This window comes from Budorcas taxicolor, chromosome 11 (genome assembly GCF_023091745.1).
Source record: "Budorcas taxicolor isolate Tak-1 chromosome 11, Takin1.1, whole genome shotgun sequence".
Taxonomy (NCBI): domain Eukaryota; kingdom Metazoa; phylum Chordata; class Mammalia; order Artiodactyla; family Bovidae; genus Budorcas; species Budorcas taxicolor.
Window position 1 is genome coordinate 27,778,104 of NC_068920.1, and position 27,885 is coordinate 27,805,988.

At 42.4% G+C, this 27,885-nt stretch overlaps 2 protein-coding genes across 2 annotated transcripts in view; both read right to left on the reverse strand.

The window, feature by feature from the left end:
* Positions 1-194: 194 nt before the first annotated feature.
* On the reverse strand, positions 195-3,027 carry ARMH2 (armadillo like helical domain containing 2). Its single transcript, XM_052648111.1, has 2 exons — positions 2,766-3,027; positions 195-622 (listed from the first exon to the last, which is right to left on the reverse strand). Exons 1-2 carry the CDS (start codon positions 3,025-3,027, stop codon positions 195-197), a joined length of 690 nt encoding a protein of 229 aa, XP_052504071.1.
* Positions 3,028-8,507: 5,480 nt separating this feature from the next.
* Positions 8,508-27,885, reverse strand: part of RIPOR2 (RHO family interacting cell polarization regulator 2) — a 214,327-nt gene continuing 194,949 nt past the window's right edge. Inside the window, exons 14-23 of the mRNA XM_052649090.1 lie at positions 27,182-27,865; positions 23,454-23,638; positions 21,075-21,243; positions 17,311-17,446; positions 15,920-16,081; positions 14,821-14,979; positions 13,626-13,831; positions 12,040-12,123; positions 8,881-8,971; positions 8,508-8,608 (exon numbers count right to left, since the gene is read on the reverse strand). Of these exons, the coding sequence (XP_052505050.1) occupies positions 8,508-8,608; positions 8,881-8,971; positions 12,040-12,123; positions 13,626-13,831; positions 14,821-14,979; positions 15,920-16,081; positions 17,311-17,446; positions 21,075-21,243; positions 23,454-23,638; positions 27,182-27,865 (1,977 nt within the window). The remainder of the gene's footprint in view (positions 8,609-8,880; positions 8,972-12,039; positions 12,124-13,625; positions 13,832-14,820; positions 14,980-15,919; positions 16,082-17,310; positions 17,447-21,074; positions 21,244-23,453; positions 23,639-27,181; positions 27,866-27,885) is intronic.

A 27,885-nucleotide genomic window follows, 5' to 3' on the forward strand; every position in this document is an offset into this window, starting at 1 on the left:
AAGGTTATTTCAACAGGGGCGCTTTTCATAAGTTTGGTTAATTACAGTAATGTTGAAAATGAATATACAGTTTTTCAACCACCTAAAAGAAAATGCTGAAGAATAGTGTTATCAGCTCTTGTTATTTATTTCAGTTTTCCAGGGTAATACAGTGGGGTGCAGACAGTGGCATCAGGTAGCTGAATTTAGAGGAATTAACGCCTGTGAAAACCAATGAGGAAATATAGCACCTCTGCAAAATTCTCGGGCCATCCAGACCAGTTCTCACTGGCCAGTATTTGCAAGTGATATTTCAGAGAACTGTAGTGTTTAAGCTCCTGCATACAAGGCAAGTTATTGCATGTCATGACAGAGAGAACATAGCAACCCCAAAATTTAACCAGGAGGCTGCTGTTTGTTTCACTTTTCATAGGAGACTCAGATGTGTCATCAAAAAGATTAATGAGGATAGGAATAAACTGCAAATGTTTGGCTCTTCTCTGGTTGACAGGGTTTAAGTAACACCAAGATGCGACACTCTGGAGCAGCAGGATCTTTATTTTTGGTACCATCTCGTAATTTTGCAACAAGTGAGCTACTTCTTTCATGTACTCAGCTGCAAAATTTCCAGCAGTGGGTCCTCCTGTAAAACAAAGCATTTGCATTTCCAGAAGTATTTGATATGTCTAGTAGCTAGTAACATGAGTGCTCCTGTGTTCACACTCAGTTCTCCTCTCCCCTGCCACCCCAAACTCTATGTGCTGCTCTGGAATTGAGAACGTGTACATTGATCAGCGTGGGGTTACATGAAGAGCACTGGGAGGTCCCTGCCTGCTCAAAGCTCTTCCCTGGTTCCTTCATCAGGCACCTGTCAGTACTGCAAGATGAATAAAGCCTGGCTGTGTTCACCTTGCAGATCTCCCTCATGGTTTCATTCCCGAGTCTCGGTCTTCAGTGCGTGAAGTACCAGAACATTAGAGCAAACAAAGGAAAAACCAACAGGCTGAGCTGCAAGGTCAGGGTCTAACTGGCAAGAGAGGTTTTTCCCACCATTGTTCTGTTCTCCTTAACATGTTTCTCAGCCCACCTCTTGCAGATCTGGGGCCAACCTTGTCCTTGACTCAACTCCCATCCTGTACCTGAACCCCAGATTTTCCTAGTTCAAATCCTGAACTCTGAGAAGGTCATAGATAAGGCGGCGCTCATGAAGACAGTTTAGATGGTGAGGAGCGGCTGGCACAGTCATCTGGATTCTAGCCACTGGAGTTTTGACCTGGCTTGGATTTCTTTTATTTGTACTACCACAGTTTCATGGTTTTAAGAATTTTCTCTTTGATGTAAAGTGTTAGCGAAAAGCTGGCCTGAGCCCTTTTCGTTGTTCCTCACATGTAATTAAAGGATTCTGATCCCTTTATAATTAGCTAACTCTTACCCCCAATGGTGCCACAGCTCTGTAGTGACCTGAGCCTGCCTCATTGGTGGTTACGATTTATCCTGCACATGGGCATTCTCCTGAGTTTCTGTCTTCTCTCTGGTCCTGTGCTAGTGATTCTTAATCATTCTGGCACCTTAGGACCCACTGATCCTTGTAAACAGTAAATGTTTTCTCTCATGGACACCATTCTGTGGAAGTAGTCTATCAAATGGCATCAAAATAATTCATTTTCCCATTTAAAAAATAATCTACCAACAACAGCTTCTAATTAGGAGATGTGTTATTGAGGCTGTCTATAAATTTTTTTTTTTACACATCCTGTCATTTATTAGAAAAAAAAAAAAGTGAAGCAAGTTTGGATTTGACAGAACAGTGTGTCTTTAAATGGTTTGTTAGCCGCTCAGTTGTGTCCAACTCTTTGGTACCCCATGGACTGTAGCACACCAGGCTCCTCTTGACTCTTCAGATAAGAAAACAAGTGGGTTGCCATTCCCTTCTCTGGAAGATCTTCCCAACCCAGAGATAGAACCCAGGTCTCCTGCATTGCAAGCAGATTCTTTACATCTGAGCCACAAGGGCCCTTAAATATAATTTCAACCCTTACCGCTTAATTTTCTAGCCAAGTGTACATTAATAGCTGTTTTTCACTAGTGCACCTATTGACTTTCCTGTTATTAATCAGTGTTTTAAGAGCCTAAAGTTCTTACTGATTATTGCCTGTATAATGCATTTTTTGCAAGATAAAAAGTAAAATATCAAGTAGTTTTTCCCTGTAAATGGGTTGACAAATCAATTCAGTATAGTCTTTGATTTTTTATATTAAAAAAAATTTATAGGCAATTTCAGTGTGTATGCGTGTATATATAATTTTAATGAATAAAAATTAGAAAGTACCTAATTAGTCATGTCTGATGGACACATTCTTTTAAAACATGAGATCCTTCTGTGTTAGTCACTCAGTCGTGTCTGACCATTTGTGACGCCATAGACTGTGTAGCCTGCCAGGCTCTTCTGTCCATGGGATTTTCCAGGCAAGGATACTGGAGTGAGTTGCCATTTCCTTCTCCAGGGGATCTTCCCAACCCAGGGATCGAACCTGGGTCTCCTGTATTGCAGTCAGATACTTTACCATCTGAGCTACTAGGGAAGCTAGTAGCTCAGATGGGAGATCCTTGAGGAGAAAGTAATTAGTAATCATCTGGTGGTACTAAGATGAAAGACTAATAATTTAGGCAAAGGAAATGCTCTTGGACTCTTAAGATGAGCGCTAGGAGACCCACTCACTGGCAGTGCTAGAACAGGCAGAAAGGTTGTGGGACATCTCCATCAGTACCGCTGGTTAAATCAGTACCTGTAAAGGCCAACAGTCCGATTCTATAGGCAGCTTGAGCTCTCTGTTCAAGGGCTAGAGAATTATCTGTCAAAATATTGCCAAGCATCAGAATTTTTTCTTTATGAAAAATACTCTCAGCTGGAGGGATGTATTCCTCCTCCTTGTTAGTGCAGAAGCCCTTAACGACACTCCAGCATTTCTGGAGGCGGTGATAGAGCCCTATGAAATACTGAAGAACCTGAGTCCAAAACTGCACAAAGTAAGCCTGAGTCTTTGCCATTGTGTGAAAAGGCCAAGGGTGCTTCAGTCACATCCCTGGCAGTAACAGAAGTGAGCAGTCAAGAACTCTGGAACTCATCACTTAGCAACACCGTGGAATGGAATACACAAATCCGGGGCGGGGCGGGGGAGACATGTATGCTGAACTTCTTTCTTCAGCCTGGCATTGAGGCCTTCTGCACTTTGTGCTAAACCAAGCTTACATTCACTTCTCTGGTGCACAGAATCTCACCTCAAACTAAATTGGTTCCCCCTAACACACACTCAGTGAGTTCCTGTCTTTGTGCCTTGTTTAGGCGATGTCTACTAGGAACTTGCTCATTCTGCTTTGACTGTTCCAACGTGTCAAACTTTCCACTCATCTTTCATAGTATTATGCCAATTTTGCTTACTTGTTACATAGAGTTCTTCTCTACATCATAGATTTTCTATGTTGACCCTATTTTGCTGAGAAAATAGAAGCAGTCAAAAAAGAACTTCCAGGACTTCCCTGGTCGTCTGGTGGTTAAGAATCTGCCTGCCAATGCAGGGGACACAGGTTCCATCCCCGGTCCGGGAAGATTCCACATGCCCTGTGGCAACTAAGCCCAGATGCTACAACTACTGAGCCCAGGATCAGGAGTTGCAACGATGAGAAGCCTGCACACAACTAGAGAAAGACCATGCAGCAACAAAAGCCCAGGGCAGCCAAAAAAAGGGGACTTACGTCAGTTCTCACCATCATATCCACCCTCTGACCTGTGTGTGTTCATATCCTCTGGCTTTCCTCCTGTTATGCTCCCTCCGTTTATGCAGATTTCAACCAATTCTCCTCACTTCATTCAAGGAGATTGCTCACAATCCTTTTGCCTCTTAATTTTTCCATCTCAACTGGGACCTTTGCATCATCAACAAGTATGCTGTACCTTTTCTCATTAAAAAAAACTTAAACAACTCTCTTGACCTCATATAGCCCCTTCCACTGGTTATTCACGTTTCTGTTCCTCTTTATACAAAAACTCTTCAAAGAGCTGCCATACTTGCTATTTGAACATTCTTTGAACTTCTCTTAAATGTACTCCAAATTGGATTTCAACCCTATAGGTCCACTGAAATTGCTCATCAGGGTCACTGGGAACCTTCACTCTGCTGAATTCAATCTTCAGTCCTCAGCATTTGTCACTCATTGCTCCTCGGAACACTTTTCTCATTTGGTTTCTAAGATGTCACATTCCTTTAACTTTTCCCCATGGGCCATCTTCCTTTTCCTTTGCTGTCTCCCCCTCTTCTTTATGACCTCTGAATATTGGAGTGGCCTGAGGCTCAGTCCTTGTACCTCCTCTTGTTTTTTTATCTATACTTCCTAGATGGAAATAAACCATTCACATGCTGAAGACTCCCAATTTTTTATTTTTAACTGGATTTCTCACCTGTACTCTAAACACAAGTACTTTCAATCACCAAGATGGTATCTCCATTTCCATGCCTAAGCGGTTTCCCTGACTTAACAGACAATCAAAGCAGAATTCTTGGTCTTTCTCTCCATACCTGCTGCTTCTCAGTTTCCGTCTTGGAAGATGGCATTCCATCTTTCCAGTTTTCCAGACTGAAATTTTTGGATCCACCCTTGGCTTTTGTCTGTTTCATATCTCAGTTCCAACTTATCAACAGATCCTACTGGCTGTACTTTCAAGGTAGAAATTTGGATGCCTGTCCAAATCTGGGACATTCTACGAAATGTACTTGTCTGTATTCTTCAAATATAGTAAGGTGTAGAAGTTTAAAGGGTAGGGGCACAACTGTTCCAGATTAAAAGAACCTAAAGAGGAGAGTCACCATAAGATCCAGCAATCTCCCTTCTAGCCATGTATCTGGAGAAAACTCTAATTTGAAAAGATATATACACCCCAATATTCATAGCAGCACTGTTTGCAATAACCAGCTGTGATTCATGGAGTCGCAAAGAGTTGGACACAACTGAGCGACTGAACTGAACTGAACTGAACACATGAAATCAACCTCAATATTCATCTACAAATGAATGGATAAAGAAGATGAAGTACATATATATAATGGAATACTACTCAGCTATAAAAAGAGTGAAATAATGCCATTTGCAACAATGTGAATGGACAAAGAGATTATCACAGTAAGTAAAGTAAGTCTTACAGAGAAAGACAAATATCATATGATAGCACTTATATGTGGAATCTAAAATAAGATACAAATGAACTTATTTACAAAACAGAAACAGGCTCACAGACAATAGAAAACAAACTAACTTATGGTTATCAAAGGGAGAGTTGGGAGAGGAATAAATTAGGAATTTGGGATTAGCAGATAAAAACTATTATAAATAAATGAAGTAGATAAACCACAAAGTCCTACTATATAGCATTGGGAACTACAATATCTTGTAATAAACCATAATGGGAAAGAATTTTAAAAAGAATATTTTTATATCTATATGAGTCACTTTGCTCTGATTCAGAAGCTACACAACAGTGTAAATCAATTAAAAAAGAACCTGAAGAGGCATGACAACTAAACATGTAACCCATGGTTAGAACCCATGGTTGCAAACATGTATCCATGTATGTGCATGAGCATATGTGTATGTGTGTCTATTCTATAAAGGCTACGACTGGGACAACTGGGGAAACACAGAGCCTGCATTATCCAATATGGTAGCCACTAGCCACACATGGCTACGGAGTACCTGAAATGTGGCCGATCTGAACTGTGATGTGCTGTAATTGTAAAATATTATTCTATTTCAAAGTATGAGAAAAAGAAGGTAAAATATTTTATTAATAATTTTTATATTGATTACAAATTGAAAGATTTTGGATATGCTAGGTTAAACAAAACATATTATTAGAATTAGCTTCCCCTGTTCTTGTAACTTCGTGTGGCTACTAGAAAATCTAAAACCTCAAGCATGGTCCCTTTTTAAGGCCTTTGCATTTACTGTTGTATCTGCCTGGAATGTTCTTCCCAGAGGCATCCACATATCCACATGACTCATCTGTCAGTCCCTCAGATCATCCTTGAAAGTCATTTTCTCTTAGGCCTGCACTGACCACTCTCTGAAACTTGTGATCTTTGCCCTATCCCATTTCGCATCCCCAGCCTTGGCCTTGGGCAGTTACATTCCTTTTCTTGGTCTTTTTCTTTTGGCCACATTGCATGGCTTGTGGGATCTTAGTTCCTGGGCTCCTGGCTGTGGAGTCGCAGAGTCCTAACCACTGGGCCGCCAGGGAGTTCCTTCCTTTTCTCTGTCTTATTGTCTTCTCTTTCCAGGATATGAGCCCTGTGAGGGCAGGAATTTTTATGTCTCGCAGCAACAAGACCAGCACAGCCAAAAAATAAATAATTAAATTTAAAATATACCAATAGCAACTTAGACAAAATGGGGCAGCACAGGAATGTGTTCCAGATGAAGGAATCAGATAAAATGCAGCTCTGTTTTTCCTTCAATTAGCATTACAACACCTCTCAGACGTAAATATCATTCTCATGCATGGATGAAGGAATTTCAAGATAAGAATAAAGTCAAGTTGAGAATGAAGTGTAGTGTGTTGTGTAAATACCAACTCAACAAGAACATATGAAAAAATATAGCAGACTCTGAACATGAAACTAGTAATTCAAAAATAATTTTTATTTTAACTTACATGATTGAAAGAGTGATGAATGCAAATACCACAAAACTAAAAGCACCCCTTTCAACCAAAAATAAAATGCAGAAGTGAATACAAAAGGTATAGAATTAATTATTCATGCAATACTCAAAAAAATAAAAAACCCAGACAACAAAACAATTCTGTGACATTTGTGATTTGACTTTCTATAAAAAAAAAATCACTTCAACCATTTGATCGGGACTACAGACTATACATACTAACTGTAGGCTGTACAATGTACCTTTAAAAGGGAAGATATGCATATATATAATATTTATAAATTTACAAATTTATATATACATTATAACTTCACAGTTGAAAGAACTTATCTACCAGGAAGCCTGATAAACAATTTACACTTTAAACGAAATAAGAATTGTTCTTAAAGGTCTTGCTAAAATGTAAATATTTCAAATAACATCTAAATGATTATACAAGCACATTCAGAGAATAGTAGATATTCCACAGTTTAAATTACACTCACACATATTATTTTGATATCTTGGCATATCCCACCTTATATACTCTTAAGAGGAAGAACAGTTATTTAATAAGAATTACTGAATGGACTTGTATTTTATTTAAAGGACTTACTACCCTGATACGAAAGCAATGATGGGAGCCGTTTTAACTGTTTGGCCAACGGTGCTTATCCAGTGATGAATGATTCCTCTAGGGCAGTAACCATCATTCAGAGCATTCTTCCTTACCTTATATAATATTTTCTATAAAAGCAAAGACCACTTATTGATCCCCTGTTTTCACCTCACTGTTGTCATTTAGTCACCAAGTCGTGTCTGACTCTTCAACCCCATGGACTGCAGCCTGCCAGGCTCCTCTGACCATGGGGTTTCCCAGGCAAGAATAGTAGAATGGGTTGCCATTTCCTTCTCCAGGGGATCTTCCCAACCCAGGGATGAACATGCATCTCCTGCCTAGATAGGCACATGCTTGACCATGAGCCTCCAGGGAAGCCTCTTTCACCCCATTAGGATTCCTCCAACTTCTATGTTGTTCTTCTTCAAGGAGCATCATAACTTTCTGAAAACTTCTGGTTTTGATCTGCCTTAGCAGCAAAATACTTCTATTATAAAAAGTATCATTTAAAAATGGCTCTTATTTAAAAAAAAAAAAAGCTTAAGTTTTGAATATCTTCTTAAAAATGAGTATGGTATAATCTTAATAAGGTAATTTTTAGTGATCTACCCATCTTTTTTTTTTTTTAATCCATCTTTTTTTTTATATACTGGAAACATGCCTTTGGATTTTTCATGATAGAGAAACAAAAGAAATTGTGGCGGCTTGAAAAAATGAAAATAAAAAATCTTATAATGTATTCTTTTACCAGGTTCTGCAGGCAAACTTGTATTTAAAGAAATTCTTTTATTTTTTTTGCTTCACATTTAAGGTAAAATTAGATACCTGAAGGGGCCACTCAACCCTGAGAACACAACAGAGCAAAAACTGCAAGGCATATGATATTTATCAAAGTATCATGTGACTATTTCAAGCTTATAGAAGAACTTCCAAAAAAGTACAAAGATGGCTGTTTTAAAATTCCATACATACTAGATAAGACAGACTCTTCTACTAAGTTTTGTCAGCTGCAATCAGTGATGTAATCTACTGAAATATACATAGCCCTATTCTATTGGCCAAAGGAAAAATAGATAAGCACTGTGAAACTGGACTTCGGATTCCTTCCAAAACATTTAAAATTTCCAGACAACCTCAACAGCTTCCAGCTAAGTCACAGCACCATCTTGATTAACAGGGCCATTTATTACGACAGCTGTTAGGCAGAGTCAGATTGTAATTAAAAGGCCGTGGCAACTTCACTTGCAAGACGACCTCCAACTTTTACACAGTCTCGAGGAAATTTGTCCAACTGTTCATATGCCAGCCGCCCATCTTCTCCTGGATACAGAACACCAAAAATAAATACCAGTTTGAACTTAACATGTTTATTCATCACTCAGAATAATAAATTAATACCAGTTGGTACTAATCGATCAGTCCCTCATACTGTGTGTGTGTGTGTGTGTGTGTGTGTGTATGTAAGTGCTTGAGCAAATAGCCTATAGGAGAAAACTTGCTCAAACAAGGCACATGAAACTTCTTACCATTACCTTTGTGAGTGTCAGAAATAAACAATCATGTTACCAAAAAACAAAAACAAAAAAACTCACCAAGAGATAAGAGAGTTTCTGAGGCCACATTTCTGATTTCTTCAGTATCAGACTGACACAATGTCACCAGCATTTTAATGCTTTCAGTAGCCTACAAGGAGAAAAGAGTTAAAACAGTGTTCTGACATTTAGGTGTGGGACCACATGAGACTTAGCATTTTCACAGCTGGTGGGGACTTTAAAAACCACCCTGCTGCTGCTGCTAAGTCATGTCAGTTGTGTCCAACTCTGTGCGACCCCATAGACAGCAGCCCACCAGGCTCCCCCATCTCTGGGATTCTACAGGCAAGAACACCGGAGTGGGTTGCCACTTCCTTCTCCAGTGAATGATAGTGAAAAGTGAAAGTGAAAGTGAAGTTGCTCAGTTGTGTCTGACTCTTCGCGACCCCATGGACTGCAGCCTACCCGGCCCCTCCGTCCATGGGATTTCCCAGGCAAGAGTACTGGAGTGGATGCCATTGCCTTCTCCGTAAAAACCACCCAGGTCTTCCCAAACCCAGTTGAGTATCAGGATCACTCTGGGAGCTCTTATAAAGGTACAGATTCCTGATGCTACTCAGACACATCAGATTAGAACCTCCTGGATGGAGCTCAGGATGTGTACTTGTGGGAACTCTGATGACCAGGGAAGTTCCTCATTTCACAGGGGACTCCAGGCCGAGAGAAGGGAAATGACCAGCCTGCTTTTCCAGAATAGAATCCACTTCTATTTCTTTCTACTGTATCTCATTCCTTCCAAAACAGTTCTAATTTAAGAATTCCTAATTTTAGTTTATATATTAAAATAGAGGAGATGAATAAAGGTCAAGGATGGGAATTTGTCTATTTGTTTCTTCCACAAACATTTACTGAGCACTCTGTGAACCAGGCGGTTCACAGGGCCTGGGAGACTCAGCCATGAACATGACATGGTCCTGACCCTTAAGAATTTACAGTCCGGTGGAAAAACAGACGGTGAAATAAGTAAACTAATTATTATGATGAGTGACAGGCTGAGTCAGGGTGCTGGGGCCAAACATGACTGGGAGATACAGAGTAGTCTGATCAGGGAAGTCTTCCTGGAGGAAGTGTATCTTAGAGGAGTTGGTCAAGTTTGGGCATGTGGTAAAGATGTGTGTGTGTGCATGTGTGTGTGTGTGTACTTGTGTACGTAGTGTTTGGGGGTGAGGAGAAGGAAATACAGGGCCCAAATCAAGGGGAGGCTTATAAGCCATGTTAACAGTTTTAGATATCATTCTAAGATCATGGAAAGTCATGTAAGAGGTTTAAATAGGACTTGTTTTTTAATTCTGAGCTTTCTAACCACAGAGGAGAGGATGAACTACAGGGAGGCAGAGAGACTGGTGGAAATGTGGCTGGAATCCAGGTGAATAGAATGCGGATGAAGAGGAGAGAGATTCCGGCTACCAGTGAAGTGGGATATGCAGGATGAGGAGGCTGGCTGGAGGTGGAGGCTGAGGGCAAGGGCAGGTCACTGATGGCTCCTAGGTTTCTGGCCTAAGCTCCTGCAAAGAAGTTGGACAATCCACTCACATACCGGAGACAAGAAGTAGGGGTGAGATGGGTGGAGTCTGAGGTAACTTCCTAGGGAGGCTAGCTAAGAGCAAGCTGGATCAGAGATGGAAGGGATGACATGGACGGGAAACATGGGGAGTTATTAGCATAGGCATAGCCATGGAAGGGAGGACACAGAGAAGGAGAAGAGAGCCCAGCAGAGTTGTGTTCATGAGGGCCGATGATAAAGGCCGGTAGATAAAAGAGGGCCTGCTGTGAATAAAATGCTCTTCCAGTGATTTTGAAGAGTTGATAACGAATAACACATTATGGTTTTCTTTCTTGGAAGAAAGGCTTATGGAGTGGTAGTGGTGGTGCTGGGCACTGGAAGACAACAGACGGAAGCAAGCAAGAAGGTGTTTCTTTGGGTTCGTGTAGCCCAGTGAGACAGATGGGGGAATGACAATTGCATTTAAGAACCCTGACCTCTCAAGCTTGTTTCCAGTATGGTACTAGGAAAGAAATATGTCAGATGTCTGTTTGCTGTCATTCATTAAAAAAAATTTTTTTTTTCTCTTGACACGTTAATGAGAGTTGCCTGGTTGGGTCTGTGCTGTGTTTTTTACATCATGCTGTTTGGAGCCCCTTTTAAGAGCTGGGGGGCTGGGGATGGTTTAGAAAGAGGTCTTTGCTTTAGGAGGAAAGAGTAATGGGGGGAATTGCTGCTCCCAGACTGTGGACATGCTGGAGTTTAAAACTGTAGCTTTTAAACCTTCACAGCATGTAAACCCACAAAAACTGGTGCGGATCACATATCCTTATGTCTTACTTTCCATTAACTCTGTGTCACAGCCATCATTGCTGACCTGTCACTATCAGGACAGCACCCAAATGCACAGCAACCACTGTGGGCCTTTTTTTGGCCACCTCAAGGTAATTTTTTGACCAAGTAACAAGGAAGGCAAATTTTCCCAGAACAGTTTTTCTTCACAGGTCATTAACTTTTTCTTTTGAGGTGTTAATCCCTTTCACATCCCATTAGGTCTGCAGGTCCTCCCACGCAAGATTTTAGCAGATCTCAAGGTGTGGCCTTTTCATTCTTTTCTCAAGGATGATTAATCTCATATTTTGTGATTAAGGTCAGTCAGACATTAAATCTTGACTACTAAAAGGCAAGCTCCTTAAAACATTGGCAATTCTCAGCCCTCTGACACAATGAAGATGGACGAGCTGCTTAGTAAAAGAGCTTCCAGGGAAGGATTTGGAAGTTTATTGGCACACTGTATTTTAGTATTTCTTCACCAATTTTATCTCTGCCATATTTCTGTACACAAGAAAAATTGATGAAATCAGCATGTCATCTCTTTTTTGGCATGAGAGACACTTTTCTAATAGTGGCCCTGAGGCAAATTGATTTCTGAGAGCTACTGAAAAAGGGAATTGTTTTCCAGAAAGTATTGACTTTAACAAAACCAAGTCACATTTAGGTACTATTTGAAGACAAAAAGGACTCCCCAACTAATACACAGGGTAAAGGAGAGGAGAAAGGCTGCTAAAGCAGGTACTTCCAAATATGGAAAGAAAGCTGTCTATGCACCTGGCTTAGTCTCAAAGCCAGAGTCAGCTCGAAGCTGACCTGCCAGGGACTCCAAGGCTAGGCCTTACCTTCAGGCTTTTCAGGGCCAGGCAAGCTGCCTTCTGGAGCCGGAGGTCAGTCTTTGTTAGGGCTTCACAGTAATAAAGCAAGGCCTGAAAGAGAAGGAAGGTCGCCATGAAGACATTTTGATTTGTTTGTATGTTCAGGCTTCCCTAGTGGCTCAGTGGGTAAAGAGTCTGCTTGCAATGCAGGAGATCCAGGTTCAGTCCCTGGGTCGGGAAGATCTCCTGGCGAAAGGAATGGCAACCGACTCCAGTATTCTTGCCTGGAGAATTCCATGGACAAGGGAGCCAGGCTGGCTACAGTTTATGGGATCACAAAGAGTCAGATATGACTGTATAACTTTCACTTTTTTTTTTCAGACGTATGTATCATTTTTACTCCCTGATATAAGCTACAGGTAAAATGAGACATTTTGCACTACCCTCAGAGTGGAAAAAAAAGAAAAAAATCCATTAGAATGCATACTGATTAAAAGAGCTTGATCTTTTTATCCAATCCATCCATGCCTTCTGTTCTATGACTGGCATCGCATAATACATGGTCTCTGATGTCTTGCTCTTTCAGTGTGGGAGAGGGTATTTGGCCCACAGAAGAGCATTTTGAGCAAACTCTCCTAAAAGACTGGAGCTTTGTAGGAAAGAACAGCATCAAGTTCATGTTCTCGGGCCAAAATGTATTAGAATGGAATATCTTCCCAGGAGTACATCCCGCCACACACTGACTTAGATAATTAGATAATGCCTTAGGAAGGTTCAGCAAACTCTTCTCTGAGTTCAACAGCGGACCCACCCCGAAGACAAGAAGGGCCAACTTTTATTTTCTTTAACTGATCTGAAAGTCGATGGGATGTGGGTTTTAGAATGACTGTTCAGGTTGTAAAGGGCTCTCAGGTGTAAAGGGCCTGCTTATACTAGGCCCCAAAGTACTTGAATTGCATATGCTTATTACACTTGGATGACTGTTGAATTGAAGCCGAGAGAGGTAAACTGTCTCCTTCCTAACAACAGGAGAGATGGCTTTTAAAGTAAAAATTATTCTAGTGCTTTGACCCAATAGTTTTATGACTTAACTGCAAGCTATTCAGAAAACATATGTGTGCTTGAACATGCATATGTACGTTCATCACAATATTTTTCAGAGTTGGAAACTACACAAATGCTCTTCAATATGCAACACAAAAATAACAGGTTATTTATATACTGAGATGCCACTTATGTATCAAATAGAATAAAGTAGATCAATATGTTCTGACATGGAAAGAAAATAACCATGATATATTACATTTAAAAAATCATTTGTGCAATAAGATAGTGTGATCTCATTGAAGAAAAAATAATTATATATGTTAGCATATACATAGAAAAGATCTGAAGGAATGTACACTAAGTGATTAATAGTTTTCTCTGGGGGCTAGACTTACAAGACCTTAACTATTTTCAGTATATAAGGGCCACACAATTTTTTTTTTTAAATTTTAAAAAACAGGAGAAAGAAAATTATTTTTACAAAGGAAGAGATGACACAATATTAACAGTAAATGGCATAAAATTAAACAAGCTTCTGCCCCGCCGTCCATCATTTCATGCCTGACCTTTTCCCTGAAATGCTCGCTTCTGGAGGCAGCTGTCAAGTAAAGCGTCACGGCCTCACTAGCTCCACTGTCCTCCCCAGTTAGGAGCAGAGCCAGCGTCCTGAGTACTTCCTCCTGTGGGGCCGGGAAGTTGCCAGGGGCCAGGTCACTCATGGCCTGGAGCAGTTTCTCCTCTCTCAGTGACTGCAGAGTCTGAACCACCGAAACTGGAGGGAGAGGAGAAAGCAGAAGTCACCTTCTGTTGGCAAAGTAGCATGCTCATTACAGATACGAGCAAGATTCAAGGATGTGCTTAATAAAAGACCCAAGAATATATGAAAAATTAGCATATGAGAAAGGCGATGTTTCCGATAAGTGACAGTGGAGGAAGATTTTCTTCTTCCTGTGATGCCAATTACCGTGCTGAACATGGTGTCTCGGAGTTTAAAGAGAAGGACCGAGCCCGAACCCGGGTCAGGGTCAGAAGCATTTCCACCACTAGCACTGTGGCCAACCTACCTACTCCCAAGAACACACCTGGTTCCTCTCGCCTCACCCTCCTGCCGCCCATTGTCAAGCAGGGGTGGAGAAACAGCACAAACTTGGGACCCAGAAACCAGCCCCTCACAGCCTGGCTGCACTCCTGGAGAGGCTTGCACTCAAGGCAGAAGCTGGTTCTCGTCCTCATAACTGGAGTGCCACACGAGAAGGCAATGACAAGCGTCACTGCTGCTCCTTGTGTTGCTGTCTGTTTTCTTCAGTCCCTGAAGATGAAGCCTTAGATTTGTTTTTTCGTCTCTCCCTCCTTTCCGTTCCCAATGTGTCACCCCATTGGCTTCTATGGAACCTCACTTCTGCTTAGTATTATGAAAGCGCCACCAAAAAGGCACTATAAAATAGCATTGCCTGTAGGCTCGATCCTACAAACGGCAAATATATTAATGATAAGACAAACACTTCAGCAGGGCCTTAAATCATTTACCAGTTTCCTGTTAATGGCACACCCCTGTTGAGCGACAAGGGTATGCTCAGCAAACCCTTGTTTCACTGTCAAAGGGATCACTCATGTTAGAAGTCCAGGAGCCATCTAAAAGACGAATCTTAGCCCAGCTGTTGACTTGGGGGAAGAAAAAGCTATCATCACTAAAAACAATGAAGACACCAAAGATTATCCCAGATTGAGCCCCGCATAGTGTGAGCAAAGAACACGTCCTACCTTGCTTGGCCAGCTGGTTCAGGTAACTCTCCAGGTCACTCACGCCATGGCTCGTAAAGTAACTGTAATACTGGAAAACAGTGATGACTTCGGAGGACAGGCTGGCGGGAAGCAGGGGCTCAGCTCGGTCCAGGATTTGGGACACCAGGGTGTGAAACACTATTTGGGAGGGGGAGATACGAAGCAGTTTTTAAGAAACACAATCAATCATTCATTCATCTCTCATTCGTCCATCTTTCTATTGAGGTACACGATGGAGTGAAGTCTGTAGAGTTCAGTGTAAAGCATATATATATATACCCATGTAACTATCATTTGTATCAAGATACAGAAATCACTGGGATGCCATTATGTTCTCCTGTGCCCCCTCCCAGTATGCTCCAACCATAGGGACAAACTTCTATCAATTATCAATAGTAGTCAAACTATCAATACATTGGCTTTATCTGTTCTTGAACTTCATATAAATAAAACTATATAGTATGTGCTTTTTGAATCTAGCTCCTTTTGTTCAAAAATTATGTGAGATTCATCCAAATTATTGCTTGCAGCAGTGAATTTAGTCTTTTTGAAAACTGCTGTGTAATATTACCATTTATCCCTTCTCCTGTTGATGGGCATTTGAATTGTTTCCATTTTTGGTTCCTGTGAATAAAGCTGCTATGAACTTTCTTATACATGTCCTCTTAAAAAATGAGGATAAGCTTGTATTTCTCTTGACATATTTAGGAGTGGAATTGCTGGATCATAGGGTAGGAGTATACCTATTCAGTTTCTATAGAAACTGTCAAGCAGTTTTTCCCGAGTGGTTATACCATTTGACACTCCTGTATTGGTGACTTTTTAATGAGAAAAGGATACATACTTCAATAGCAGTACAGACATACGGTCCTTTTCAAAGTCACTGCTGATATTTGGAATGAAAACATGTTCCCTGTCTTTTCTTTCTTTGATTTTTCTGAGTAGATGATGTTTTCTCTGGAGGGGAAGCCTCTTTCCTGGGCTAGCTGCGGCAGGGAGTGTTGAGGGAAATGCACCACCACTTACTACTTTCAGCCCAAAAGACGGAAATATTTCTCTCATTCCTGTTGCCCTGTACCTGGGTCTGCAAGTCCGGGGTAGTCTCTGTTGACGGTTCTGGCAAAGCTGGCCTCTAGCTGCTTAATCACTCTGTCCGCGGAGCTGTGGTAGACCCCAATTGGGGTGCAGCATTTGGTCCAGAAGGACAGCAAAGACAGTTTTTTGTGAAATTCCGGTATAGCTGGAATAGAAGAGCAAGCCCCCATCCCACGACTCAGTGAGACAGATGCAGATGCAGAGATGGACCTGGGTGGGGTGGGGCAGGCATCGCCAGGGGCCTTTCTTTCTTTTTTTAAGACCAGTTTTTAATCAGAACTACAGGATTCCCTTGTTGTTGGCAGGTGGTCCTGAGGGCAAAGAAGTGGAGATGAGGAGCTCATCCAGCCTGGGCACTAAAGAAAAGCCGGCAAAGGCAAACTGTTTGCTTTCCGTGATAGAAAACAGCAGGTCTACCCTTGGGAGAACGTCTAATCCTCCCACCTCCTGTAACTTAGCAAATAAAACTGTGCAGGATCAGAGAATCAAACCCCAGGAGATTTTCTGCAGCGGGGGAACAGAGTAGAGGGTGACTGAAGGAGTTTTTCACCCTTCCCAGGTGGGTCTCCGACTGAAATGATTGAAGAGCCATGTGCCACAGTCAGCGTTTCACTCCAGAGGCTCTGATCAAGCCAAGGGGCTGGAGGAGGACCGGACAGGAGCCTGCATGTCCTGCCGCTTTTCACATCTCTCAGAGCCCTGTCAAGGTCACCTGCTCCTGGGAGGACTGGAAGCAGGAGGCAGCAACGTATAGAAAGAACCTATAGGGAATTTCAAGCCTAACGAGATAATCCAGAAGATCCTAGTTTCCCACTCTTTCTACTATCTGATGGGGAAAAAAAGACACAAATTCTTATCTCTAGGCACTAGTCTTGTAGCCAGACCACACAAGTTCAAAGGTTTGGTCAAATTTTCTATTTAAAATTCTGAACCAAGGATTCTCTTGAAGGCCTTTGACTCCTCGTATTTCTGCCACAGTAGGTTTGGGAACATCTTGCCTTTGACTGTCAACCGCTATGGGGGTTGTCTCAGCCAGCTCCACTGTACAGGGGCAATCCTGATCACCTGTCCCCAGGGGGAACCAGCAGAGGAGGAGGGGCTTCTGTGTATACACTAGAGTCTGCTTCCTGGAGGTGGAGGCCACTCTAGAAAAAGCTAGGTGTCTGCTGCTTTGACTCCGATTCTGAAGCAGGTTGTTAATTATGACCACACTCATGTGGCAACCTTCCTCTAGTCTACAGCCCAAGAGTGCTTCTCTGCCATCCTAACAAAGCCATGAATGGATGCAGGTGGGGACTGGGGCAGGTGGGGTGGGCGGAAGGTTCATGGTGCTACAGTTTGTAAGAACCTGGCGGTGTCACTGCAGGGGCTCACCTTCAATGACAGAGCTGATGTTTCCAATGTTCTCATCGCTGACGGCCGAGAGCTTCTCCATCACCTGGATTTGCCTGGAAAGCTTCTCTAACAGGTTGCTGGCCACAAATGGGGTTTTACTCGAAAGAACAATTTGCTGATAAAACGAACAAAACCACTGGGTCAGTTATTGTTGTCAATAGAGCTCAGCTTCATCCTTCTGAATGAAGAGGGGATGTTAAACTCATACACCTTTCTGTTCCAGTATAGTGTTCCTTATTCCAGGCTGGTTACAACATCTGATGAAATCAGACATGTTTTTGTTGCTTTCAACTTTTTTCATGCCGGGGCAAATTCTAGAGTTTTCTCAGTAGTAGGGCTGCAAAGTTATTATAAAGTTGCCTTTCTGTACATACTGTCAATCCATAAGACCTCTGAAACTTGAAGAGCATATTTAGGTTGCCACTGGTGTGGAAGCAGAAAAAAGATTTGTTTTACAAGTGTAGTTATTTTTCATGGCCTGGATTCATATCATTGTTTTCAAGCTGAAAATTAAGAGCGTGTTGTATAATAATCATAATTACAACAAAAGTTTATCTCATTAATGAGTGCTTACTATGTACCAGGCATTGGTCTGGGCCTTATACATAAATTAGCTCATGTTATTTTGTACAACAACCCAGAAGTGGGTACTTTTGATTTTCCAGTTAACTGATGAGGAAACTGAGGTACAGAGAGGTTAAGCAACCTGTCCAAGAGAACATTAATGGCAAGTGATTTCATTTGTGTGCAGGTCATGAGAATAAAGAGAGCCCTAAGAGGAGAAAGGACAGAAATCAGTGACTGTCTGAAGGTTCTAGTCCTTTCTGTGCCTCTGTCCCCTTCACTTGGCAGGCATGACTGCAGGACGCAGACCTACACCATCATCGTGTATGGTCTCAAGCATTTGGGCTCTAAAGCAAAATGAATTTTTCAAATTCAAAAGTCAAGCATTATATACAAATGCCTTTCATGTAAAAAAAATTGAGTAGAAAAGAACTGCTCTATTTTAAACATAATTATAGCTATTATAATTCTTATGGAATACCCATTTTTATCTCTTTGCAATTATATACCAAATGAATAAGCAAGCTTCCTGATTCAGGTTGTTGTTCAGTTGCTCAGCCATGTCCGACTCTATGCAACTCCACGGACTGCAACATGCCAGGTTTCCCCGACTTTCATCATCTCCCAGAACTTGCTCAATCGCATATCCTTTGAATCAGTGATGCCATCCAACCATCTTGTGAATTAGAAATCAGTTTTCTACCTTGATTTCTACTTTATTCTACACCTTTATGTCTATCTCTTTTGTTTTTCTTTTCTCTTTTTAAATTTAAAGATCTAATTGGCTTTATTAAACAGTTCATGAATTGGGCAGTGTCCCATGTACCACGTAGTAATGGACTAGGTGGGACTACTCCCTCTTGTTTTTTCTAGTATTGTTGTTCCCCACAGAAGAGTTGAATTTGTTATAACCATGGCCTCACTGTAGAGAGAAACACCGCACTAACTCTTGTATGCCAATTAGTCTTTGAGCAAACACATCCATCCCTTGATGGAACAGAATTCTCCCATGTCTCACGAAGTAATGACTTTACGTCTGAAAGGTGAACAGGGAGTTTGCTTAGCAGAGTCTCGGGCTCACCAAGGACAAAGGGCTGTGAACACCATCTCATTCCAATGCTTGGTGAATAGAGAATAGCTGTAAGTCAACAACAATCCTTGTTCATTTCGGTCAGAAAAAATGTGCACCATCTGCCAGACTGTTGTCAGTACCTGGCTTATAAATTAAACACTCAACAAAAGAGATCCACTGGGGTACTGGCCAACCTAGTGCAAGAGTCATAACTGCCTACCAGCTTCCCACAGAATGTGAGTATCTGAGGCGGCTTTGAGGGTCTCTATTCATGGAGAAACAGATTTTTCTGTATCTCGTCATGGGTGTGTTATTGAAAAAGCAATGTTAACCCATTCCCAGCCTCCCTGGGTCCTTCCTCCCCACCCTGCCTCAGGCTTCCAATTGAACACATGCTCTTAAAAGCATGATTTCTCCTCTTTGTGCGCTTTTCCTGCCTGGCCCAGCCCCTTACAACCATTATACATTTGCTTTCACTTTCTGTTCCTGATTCCCATACACTGAGGCAAGGTGAGAGAAGAACAAGATTGGGAAAAGACCAACCTCTGGGAGAGGAGGAAGCATTCATGCAGATGCTTGGGGGAAAGTGCTTTGTTCGACAGCTGAAACCCTCGCTGCAACAAAAGAATGTCAAAATAGTTGTTCCACTGCAGATGGTGACTGCAGCCATGAAATTAAGACACTTGTTCCTTGGAAGAAAAGCTATGATCAACCTAGACAGCATATTAAAAAGCAGAGACATCACTTTGCCGACAAATGTCCATCTAGTCAAAGCTATGGCTTTTCCATTAGTGGTGTACGGATGTGAAAGAGGGATCATGAAAAAGGCTGAGCACCAAAGAACTGATGCTTCCGAACTGTGGTGGTGGAGAGGACTCTTCAGAGTCCCTTGGACTGTAAGGAGATTGAACCAGTCAGTCCTAAATGAAATGAACCCTGAATATTCATTGGAAGAACTGATGCTGAAGCTGATAACTCTTTGGTCACCTGATGCAAGCAGCTGACTCACTGGAAAAGACCCTGATGTTGGGAAAGACTGAGGGCAAGAGAAAAAGGGAGTGACAGAGGATGAGATAGTTAGATGGCATCACTGATTCAATGGACATGAGCTTGAGCAAACTCAGGGAGAAAGTGAAGTATGGGGAAGCCTGGCATGCTCCATGGGGTAGCACAGAGTTGGACATGACTGAGTGACTGAACGGCAACAACTGTGGCAAAATCTTAAGTGGTAAACCAGCCTGATATGAGAAGAAAAATGAGCCCCAGGGTGTCCCAGAATGAAAATGAACTGGTGAGGATAATGGCTGTAAAATATTCTTTCTCATTGTTTATTAGTACTTATTCGCAATCTGGGAAACTGTGGTTATATTCTGTAGCATTTTGCCTTTAGCTGTCCAGGTGATGGAAAGCTAACTAATGTGTTGGGTTTATGTTAACATAAGTTCAGTAATACTGGCTTTCAAAGTCCATTTGTAGATGGCAGAATGCAAATTCCCTTTTTTAAAAAATCACAGGACTTCCCTGGTGGTTCAGTGGTTAATACTCCTCGCTTCCACTGCAGAGGGCATGAGTTCCATCCCTGGTCAGGGAACTAAGATCCCATATGCTGGGAAGTGTGACCAAATAATTAAAATTTAAAAATCACATTACTCTCACCTATTATCGAATAATTTGAAAGCGAGAGCTCACTACATGTCACTTACTACCTGTTAAGGTCTGAAGATCTAGACATTTTTAATTTATAAAAATTTATTTTTTTGGCCATGCTGTGCGGCATGTGGGACCTCACTTCCACGTCCAGGATGGCATTCACACCCTCTGCAGTGGACGTGTATAGTCTTAACCACAGGACCACCAGGGAAGTCCCTGGAGACCTAGATTTTAAGATGAAAAACCCAGGGTTGAAGGAAGATGGCCATGCAATTTAGTTTTTGAGTTCAAATCAAAGCAGATGAGATAGGGCACGTTCAGGGAGGTTTGGCCGTAGATGATTACGCTCACATTCCTGAATTCTCCTTTTCCTGGGAAAACTGAAAAAAAGGAAGCACACATTCTTGGTGCATCAACAGCCTGGGCTCTAAAAACCTGGTTCAGTCGCCAGTCCTACCTGGACGAGCTGGGTGCAGTACTGGAGGTGCCTGATGATGGTAAGGTCCAGGCTTTCATTCCCCGTGGTCAGCGGGAGAGGGCTTCCTGCCACACTAGTCCCAACTCCCGTGTCCTCAGTCAGGGCTTCGCTGAGATGCCCCCTGGCTTCTGGGTGAACCGATCTGTAACTGTTGAAGCAGGAAGGGGAGCGAAACGTTAGCTGTTTCTTTCTGCACGGAGACCACAGGTCAAAACTCAACATGGCTTGTGTCAGGCCCCCACAGCACCCACTGGAAAGTCTTGCATTTCCTACCTCAAAAAATTGAGATACCCTTCAAATACTACTTTATCACTAAGCCTGGTCACCAATTTGCCTAATGTTAAAAAGATCCTACAAATAGATTGCTTCCAGAGTTCTCTGCTTCTCAAGTACAATGAACTATTTGTAAAGTTGTCTCACCAAGAAGTCTTCTGAAATGTGACCTCATTTGGGGGCATATTTGTGCTCTGTTGATGGGGTGATTTGCCAAATTTCTGGGATAAAACTGTCCTCTGTATTTGTGGTTTCCCAAGAGCAATACCATTAAAATAATCAGTCAAGGCTTTTTCCTGGCCTTGAATCAACTGCCACTTGAAGAAAAAGAGAAGGCATAGCCACTGGGAAGAAACATGATGTCTGCAAAAAGGGGCATTTGCATCACTTTCTTCTGCTTTGCAAGCTTTGTGTAAACACTGCTGAAATATCTAAAGTTGTATCATGATGGGCACTTACATTTAAAGATAGGTGTGTTGTATTTATTATCTAATTTTATTCCTAAAATGAATCTGTGCAGAGGGGAGAGGGAGAGAAGAGTCTCATTTCACCCATGGAAGGAATGACCAGTAGAGATGTTAACTACAGCATCCTAGTTCACACAGCTAGGTGATTTTGGGGTTCTAGTTTCATGCTCCCCAGTCTCCACAATTTAAAAAGATCATGCACCAGAATTTAAAGGCATTGACTGCTTTACCCTGCTTCCAAGAGGAGAACATTCAGCTTCTAGTCAATCCACATTTAAAACACACACACATTTACCCTAAACATCTGATAACACACAGTAGGACTGATCACATTAGCCATCTTCTTTAATAGGAATGTTCTGTAGAATTTACAAAGGCTATGATATTTTTGTTCTTAAAATGCTTATATTAAGAAGAAAAGCCTTGATCTATTATGTAATAGTTTCAGCTAACAAGTATACAAGAAGAGGTTTAAGAAGCATTTCACAAATGCAATCAAGTTAGAAAATCTCAGGGTAGAATGCAGAAAGACAACTGAAACATGACATTCATTTCATAAATTCTCTTTGTTACACTCCCAGTTTGCTCAAGGGATAAATTCTATTTCTCCCCTTTTCTTTTCCTGGTTTCATTTTGGCAGAAGAAACCCTCCGGGAATAACACAACTTCAAAATATTAACACCACTCAGAGGAGTTTGTGAAGGTTGAACAGTCATAGCTTATTGTAATTTGAAAACCTGTGCATATAATATGTCAAAAGGAAAGATGGATGGAAATCCACCTTTTCCTTCGGGAAAATGTTTTTGCTTTTTTTTTTTTTTCTTGCAGCAAATTGGTGGACCTATGTTCACTGTGCTTACAGAATGGACCCCAGGCTCTAGCTCTAAGCATGTGGTTTGGTACAACAAAGCCCAGGAAGAAAGTGATAATATTTCATCTTTATCCTCCCTTCCCACTGCCCTGATTCATCTCCATCCTAGAGAAGGCCATATTCTCTCCCCAGAGGCCTGTAGATCCACTGGCAGATATCAGTTATTAGTCATCCCTTTCTACATTCTGAGGAAAATATGTGCCATGGGTTTTAAGCCTGGTTTTGAAACAGTACTGATGAGCTTAATCAACTGCAAAGACCCAACAGCCAAAAGGAATAGAGAGATAAGGGATTGGAAAAGCAAAATCTAACAAAATGAAGAAATTAGGAATAAGATGCAAATCAAGGAGAACCAGGTCAAGACTGATGATCCAGTAAGAGTTCTCCAGAAACATAGTATGTGGAGTTAATTTGAAATTCATTACCCTGGGGCCAAGCTGTAGTCACTGAAACCTATTACAAGATGGATATGTACATATCCATACTTCTACATAAGTGTACATATGCTTGTACAAAAATTTCCCTTTCATTTATAAAAAGTAAAATTGCATTTTTCTTAAACAACACCGAAAGAGATGAACTGTATTTAAAAATTGTACAGGGCAGTGAAAGGGGTCTGTAAACCAATTCAGGTAGAGAGTTTTATCTTCCTGAAGATGCGTATCAGGTCCTATCTGGTAGCAATAAACGACTGCTGTACCAGGAATGAGAGTGGAAACAGAAGCAGCTGCTGACTTCAAGACTTACCTATTTTTCTCAGTCTCAGTGTCTGAAAATACTGAGTCAGCACCTCCTCCAACATTACAAACCTCATCACCATCCTCCTCCTCCTCGTCAAAATCAGAGGTGTTCAGGAAATCAAAGCTTTCTAAAGCACTTTCAACAGTAAGACTTAAACTGGAAGACCTGCTTCGGCTTACTGCTGGCTTGCACTGCAAAGGCAGAAGGTACCAAGGAGAATATCAACATATTCGGAAGGAGAAACACAACAAAGACACCCAACGGGAGATGCGACACTTTCTTTTTTTTCAAGCTTTTATTTTTATTTTTTTGTTAGCATTAAAAAAAATTCATTTAAAAATCTTCTTATAAAAAAGTACAACCATGGATAAAGTGACACAGTATCTGGGATTTGTTCCAAAAGAATCTGGAGGGAAGGAAGCAGGTAGAGAAAGACAAGTTTGGCCATGAGTTGATCATTGTGGAAATGTGCTGATGGCCACATTAGGATCTATTATTTGATCCTTTTTATTCCTGTTTGAAATATTTGTAATCAAAAGTTTTAAAAATATTACAGTCAGAAAGTCTTGGGAAACAGAATGGCTATTCTCTCTCTTAATACTGCTCAACTTCAAATAAAATTCAACTGGCAGACAAATCTAAGAGGTCAATGCCAGCTACTAACCGATCTCTTAACTCCAAGTGGCAACGTGGTCTGTGCCCTGAGACAGGGCGAGCTAAGGCACCTGTCCTAAAGGATTCACAAAACAAATCTCAGAAACAGAAAACTACTCAGATTCACCAATGCATACTCTCTACGTAGATTTAAATACTAATTTTACATTCACAGCATGTAATTTTCCTTTGAGCATCGAGGAGAAAATTTTTTTCCTTTGAGCACGAGCATGACAAGGAGCGGCTGTGCTTCCCTTACAAGTTTGTCTTTGAAGGAACAACTTCCATCTCTCCCCTGACTGGGCCCTGGAATTATGTGCGCAAATCCATTCTATGGCCTGGAGAACTCTGTATTTCTGGACATTAAACAGAAACATTACAAACAGGGTAATGCCCGTTGCTTTGGGCACAGCGATGGGGAGAAGTTCTTCCAAACAGTCAAAAGGATGTTGGGAGGGATCGAACGGGACAAATCCTGCAAGTAAAAGGAGCTAAATGTCCTCCATCCAGTTAGGTGGCACTCCCTGCTGACTTCGTTACACAGGGTCGGAAGGGCCTGGCAGGAGTCTGAGTCTGTTAAATCAGAGTTGTTTCATTCGCCCTCAGTCATCTCCGTCCAAGAGGCAGCACCATTTAGTTTCTGATCCTCAAGGTGTTTAGCATCCTAGGAGTGTGAAGGAGGAAAAAAAGAGAATGCTTTGCCAGCAGATGCTTTAATCCTGGCTGGAGACAAAGCCACTTGCCCCAGACCTTGACTCTAATGTCATTTTCCATCTCAGAGAGAGAGGAGGAGCCATTCCCAACTCAACCCACTTCTAGGGTCTTCCTTCCTAAGCTAGACTGCAGAACCTGACCGTGCACAGTATGGATGTGTTTAAATACGATCAAAAGAAAGGGGGGAAGTTAAGAATTTTAGGACAGTTTTGGAACAAGAGCAGATTGGAATAAAAATCTTGAAAGAAACTGACAGCCACCACGTTTTTAGAAGACTTAATGGATGACTTGCTCAGTGCTTCCTGGTGGACTGAGCACTCCAGATGCCTGGAAATGGGGGCTGCCATCACACTAGCTTTCTTTGAGGCATTTATTTTAGGTGGATTGTGTCTTGGCTCTTCACATTTAATACCTTTCTGCCCACTAAGCAAAGCTGGTCAACTGTGCAGATAAGCACTTGTTGAAGGGATCAAAGAAGTTTTCCCTGGGATACTAGATAAGCAGCCTCCATCCACGAGTCCTGAGCTGATGCTCTGGAGTTATGTTTGATGGGAAGCAGATTCAACGTGCCCTTCCCTGCTGCTAAGAGGCTATACCTACAGCAGAATCAATCTGTCAGGAGCAATAGAGGACGTGGAGAGTCAGAGCCTGAATTCTCCTCTGCCCTGGGCAGACATGCCCTCCAGAGCCAGGTCAGCATGACCGCAACTGTTAGAATAGCCTTGGGAAGGTAGTTCCAGATGCCACGGGGAAGGCCACATTTTCAAACTGTCATATCGACGGATGCAACAGACTTCTGTGGGCTGACTCTCTGCTTGCCCCTGGCACTGTATTTTCAAGCTGATCTTATAGAACAGGTCCCCAAAGAACTGCTCTTTCAAGAGAAAGGATCCAAGTTCTCTTCTTTATGGCACTAGACATCAGAGTGGCAAAGCAAAGAATATAAGAAGCGGCAGTGGGTTTCAGGACAGAAGATCCAGTTCTGTCTTCTTGTGCCATGTTTTTAAAAACTTAATCTTTATTAAATTTTATCTACCAAGTGGAGGCGGATACATTCTGGGGTAGCAATAATGACCTCATTATGAGACTCTCCTGACTAGGAGGAAATCACCTTTCTGAATCCTCTCTTCCCATGTCTATCCTGAGTGGTCTAATTGGGAACAAGAGAGGAAGATAGCTCTAGTGGAGTCAGGGTCCTCTGGCTTCTAGATTATTTGTGAGTGATTAATCTGGGATTCTAATTCACTGATTTGGGCCAACTGCTGAGAAGGGAATCCTCTAGGAGGTAGTGCCCAGGGCAGGGAGAGATGCCCGTGGTCCTCACATCCTGGCTGCCCAACTCTGTCTTCAACCAGGGAAGGCCCTTCCTGCTTCCTGGAAACTCCGAGAGGGACCCTCTCCAGTAACATCTCAATGAGATATGATGCTCAAAAGGCCACCATTCATTTCACATTTGGGATCTGAATGATAAACTCTGGGGCTGAGGGAGTCTAGATATTCTCTAGAGCTCTTAATTTAACTCCCAGTCATTCTCCTAAAGTTGATCCGTTGTCAGGAAAATAAAAATTAATATATGCTGCTGCTGCTGCTGAGTTGCTTCAGTCATGTCGGACTCTGTGCGAGCCCATAGACGGTAGCCCACCAGGCTCCACCGCCCCTGGGATTCTCTAGGCAAGAACACTGGAGTGGGTTGCCATTTCCTTCTCCCATGCATGAAAGTGAAAAGTGAAAGTGAAGTCGCTCAGTCATGTCCGACTCTTCGGGACCCCATGGACGGCAGCCCACCAGGCTCCTCGGTCCATGGGATTTGCCAGGCAAGAGTATTGGAGTGTGGTGCCACTAGTATTAAATGGCAACCCACTCTAGTATTCTTGCCTGGGAAATCCCACAGACAGAGGAGCCTAAGAGTTACAGTCCATGGGGTTGCAAAAACTGTCAAATATGACTTAGCACCTAAACAACAACTAGTATTAGAAAATAAATGCCATTTGGTGGTGGTTTAGGGGCTTCCCTGGAAGTTTAGTTGGTAAAGAATCCACCTGCAATGCAGGAGACCTGGGTTCGATCCCTGGGTCGAGAAGATCCCCTGAAGAAGGAAATGGCAACCCACTCCAGTATTCTTGCCTAGAGAATCCCACGGACAGAGGAGCCTGGTAGGCTACAGTCCTTGGGGTTACAAAGAGTCAGACAGGACTCAGCAACTAAATAACAACTAGTATTAAAAAAATCAATGTCATTTACATATTAATTATCTACTGATCCTGTGATAGGGAAGGATTAAAAAAAAAGATAGTCTATTTTACATAGAATGTTGGCTTAAGAGACTGTCTCGGAGACTAATCCAATTTCCCTGAAAAGGTACTTACTTTTAGAATATCATCCAGGTGCATGACTTCTTGGTTCAGATCCTGAAACTCTTTATACTGCTCTTTGTGTGGTTCTAACGCAAGGAAAAGCCCATTAAAGGCGTCCTCTAGGCTTCCATCCAGGAAAGACCTACAGCCTTCCGACTCTGCACTGACCGAGCCCTCCAAGAGCAGCCTCTCCTTGGCCGCCGGCACCTCTGCCGAGGTGAGCCTCTTGACCAGCTGCTTCGTGATGTTTCCTTCAAAAGTGTCCAGCTCCACGGGCTTGAGTTCAGAGGCCTCTTGCAGAAGGGCCTCTTGTAAAAGGGCCTCTGCAACTCCCTTCTGCAGGAACAGGCGCTCTGGCCCGGCAGCAGTGGCCGCTCGGCAGCCCTTGGGCTTCCTCGTCCCCTGGGTCTCTCCCTCGGGGTGAGACCGGGGCTCTGAGCCTTCTCTCGAGGAGCTGCTGCAAGAGGCTGAGCTGGAGTCCTCCAAGCCCTCGCTCTGGGAGGACTGACTGCCTGGGGGCAGCTCTGCGGAGGTGACGGTGATTTCTGGATTTGCCGTGCTCGCGCCAGGGAGAGAGTCAGCTGGGCCGGGGGCGAGGGTGCAGTCCCCGTTGGGCAGGTCGCTGAAGCTGAGGGACAGTGGCATTTTCTCCTCGGCTGCCTTCCCGTTTTCAAAGATGTCATCAGGTAGATTTGACTGTAGATAAGAGGCAAATC

What these genes read in the sequence shown, in the direction of transcription:
- ARMH2 (XM_052648111.1), bottom strand. Translation starts at nt 3,027, where the DNA reads ATGGCAAAGACTCAGGCTTACTTTGTGCAGTTTTGGACTCAGGTTCTT. An exon ending in CGGACTGTTGGCCTTTACAG is followed by an intron (nt 623 to 2,765) that starts GTACTGATTTAA and finishes TTTGTTTTACAG; the next exon opens with GAGGACCCACTGCTGGAAAT.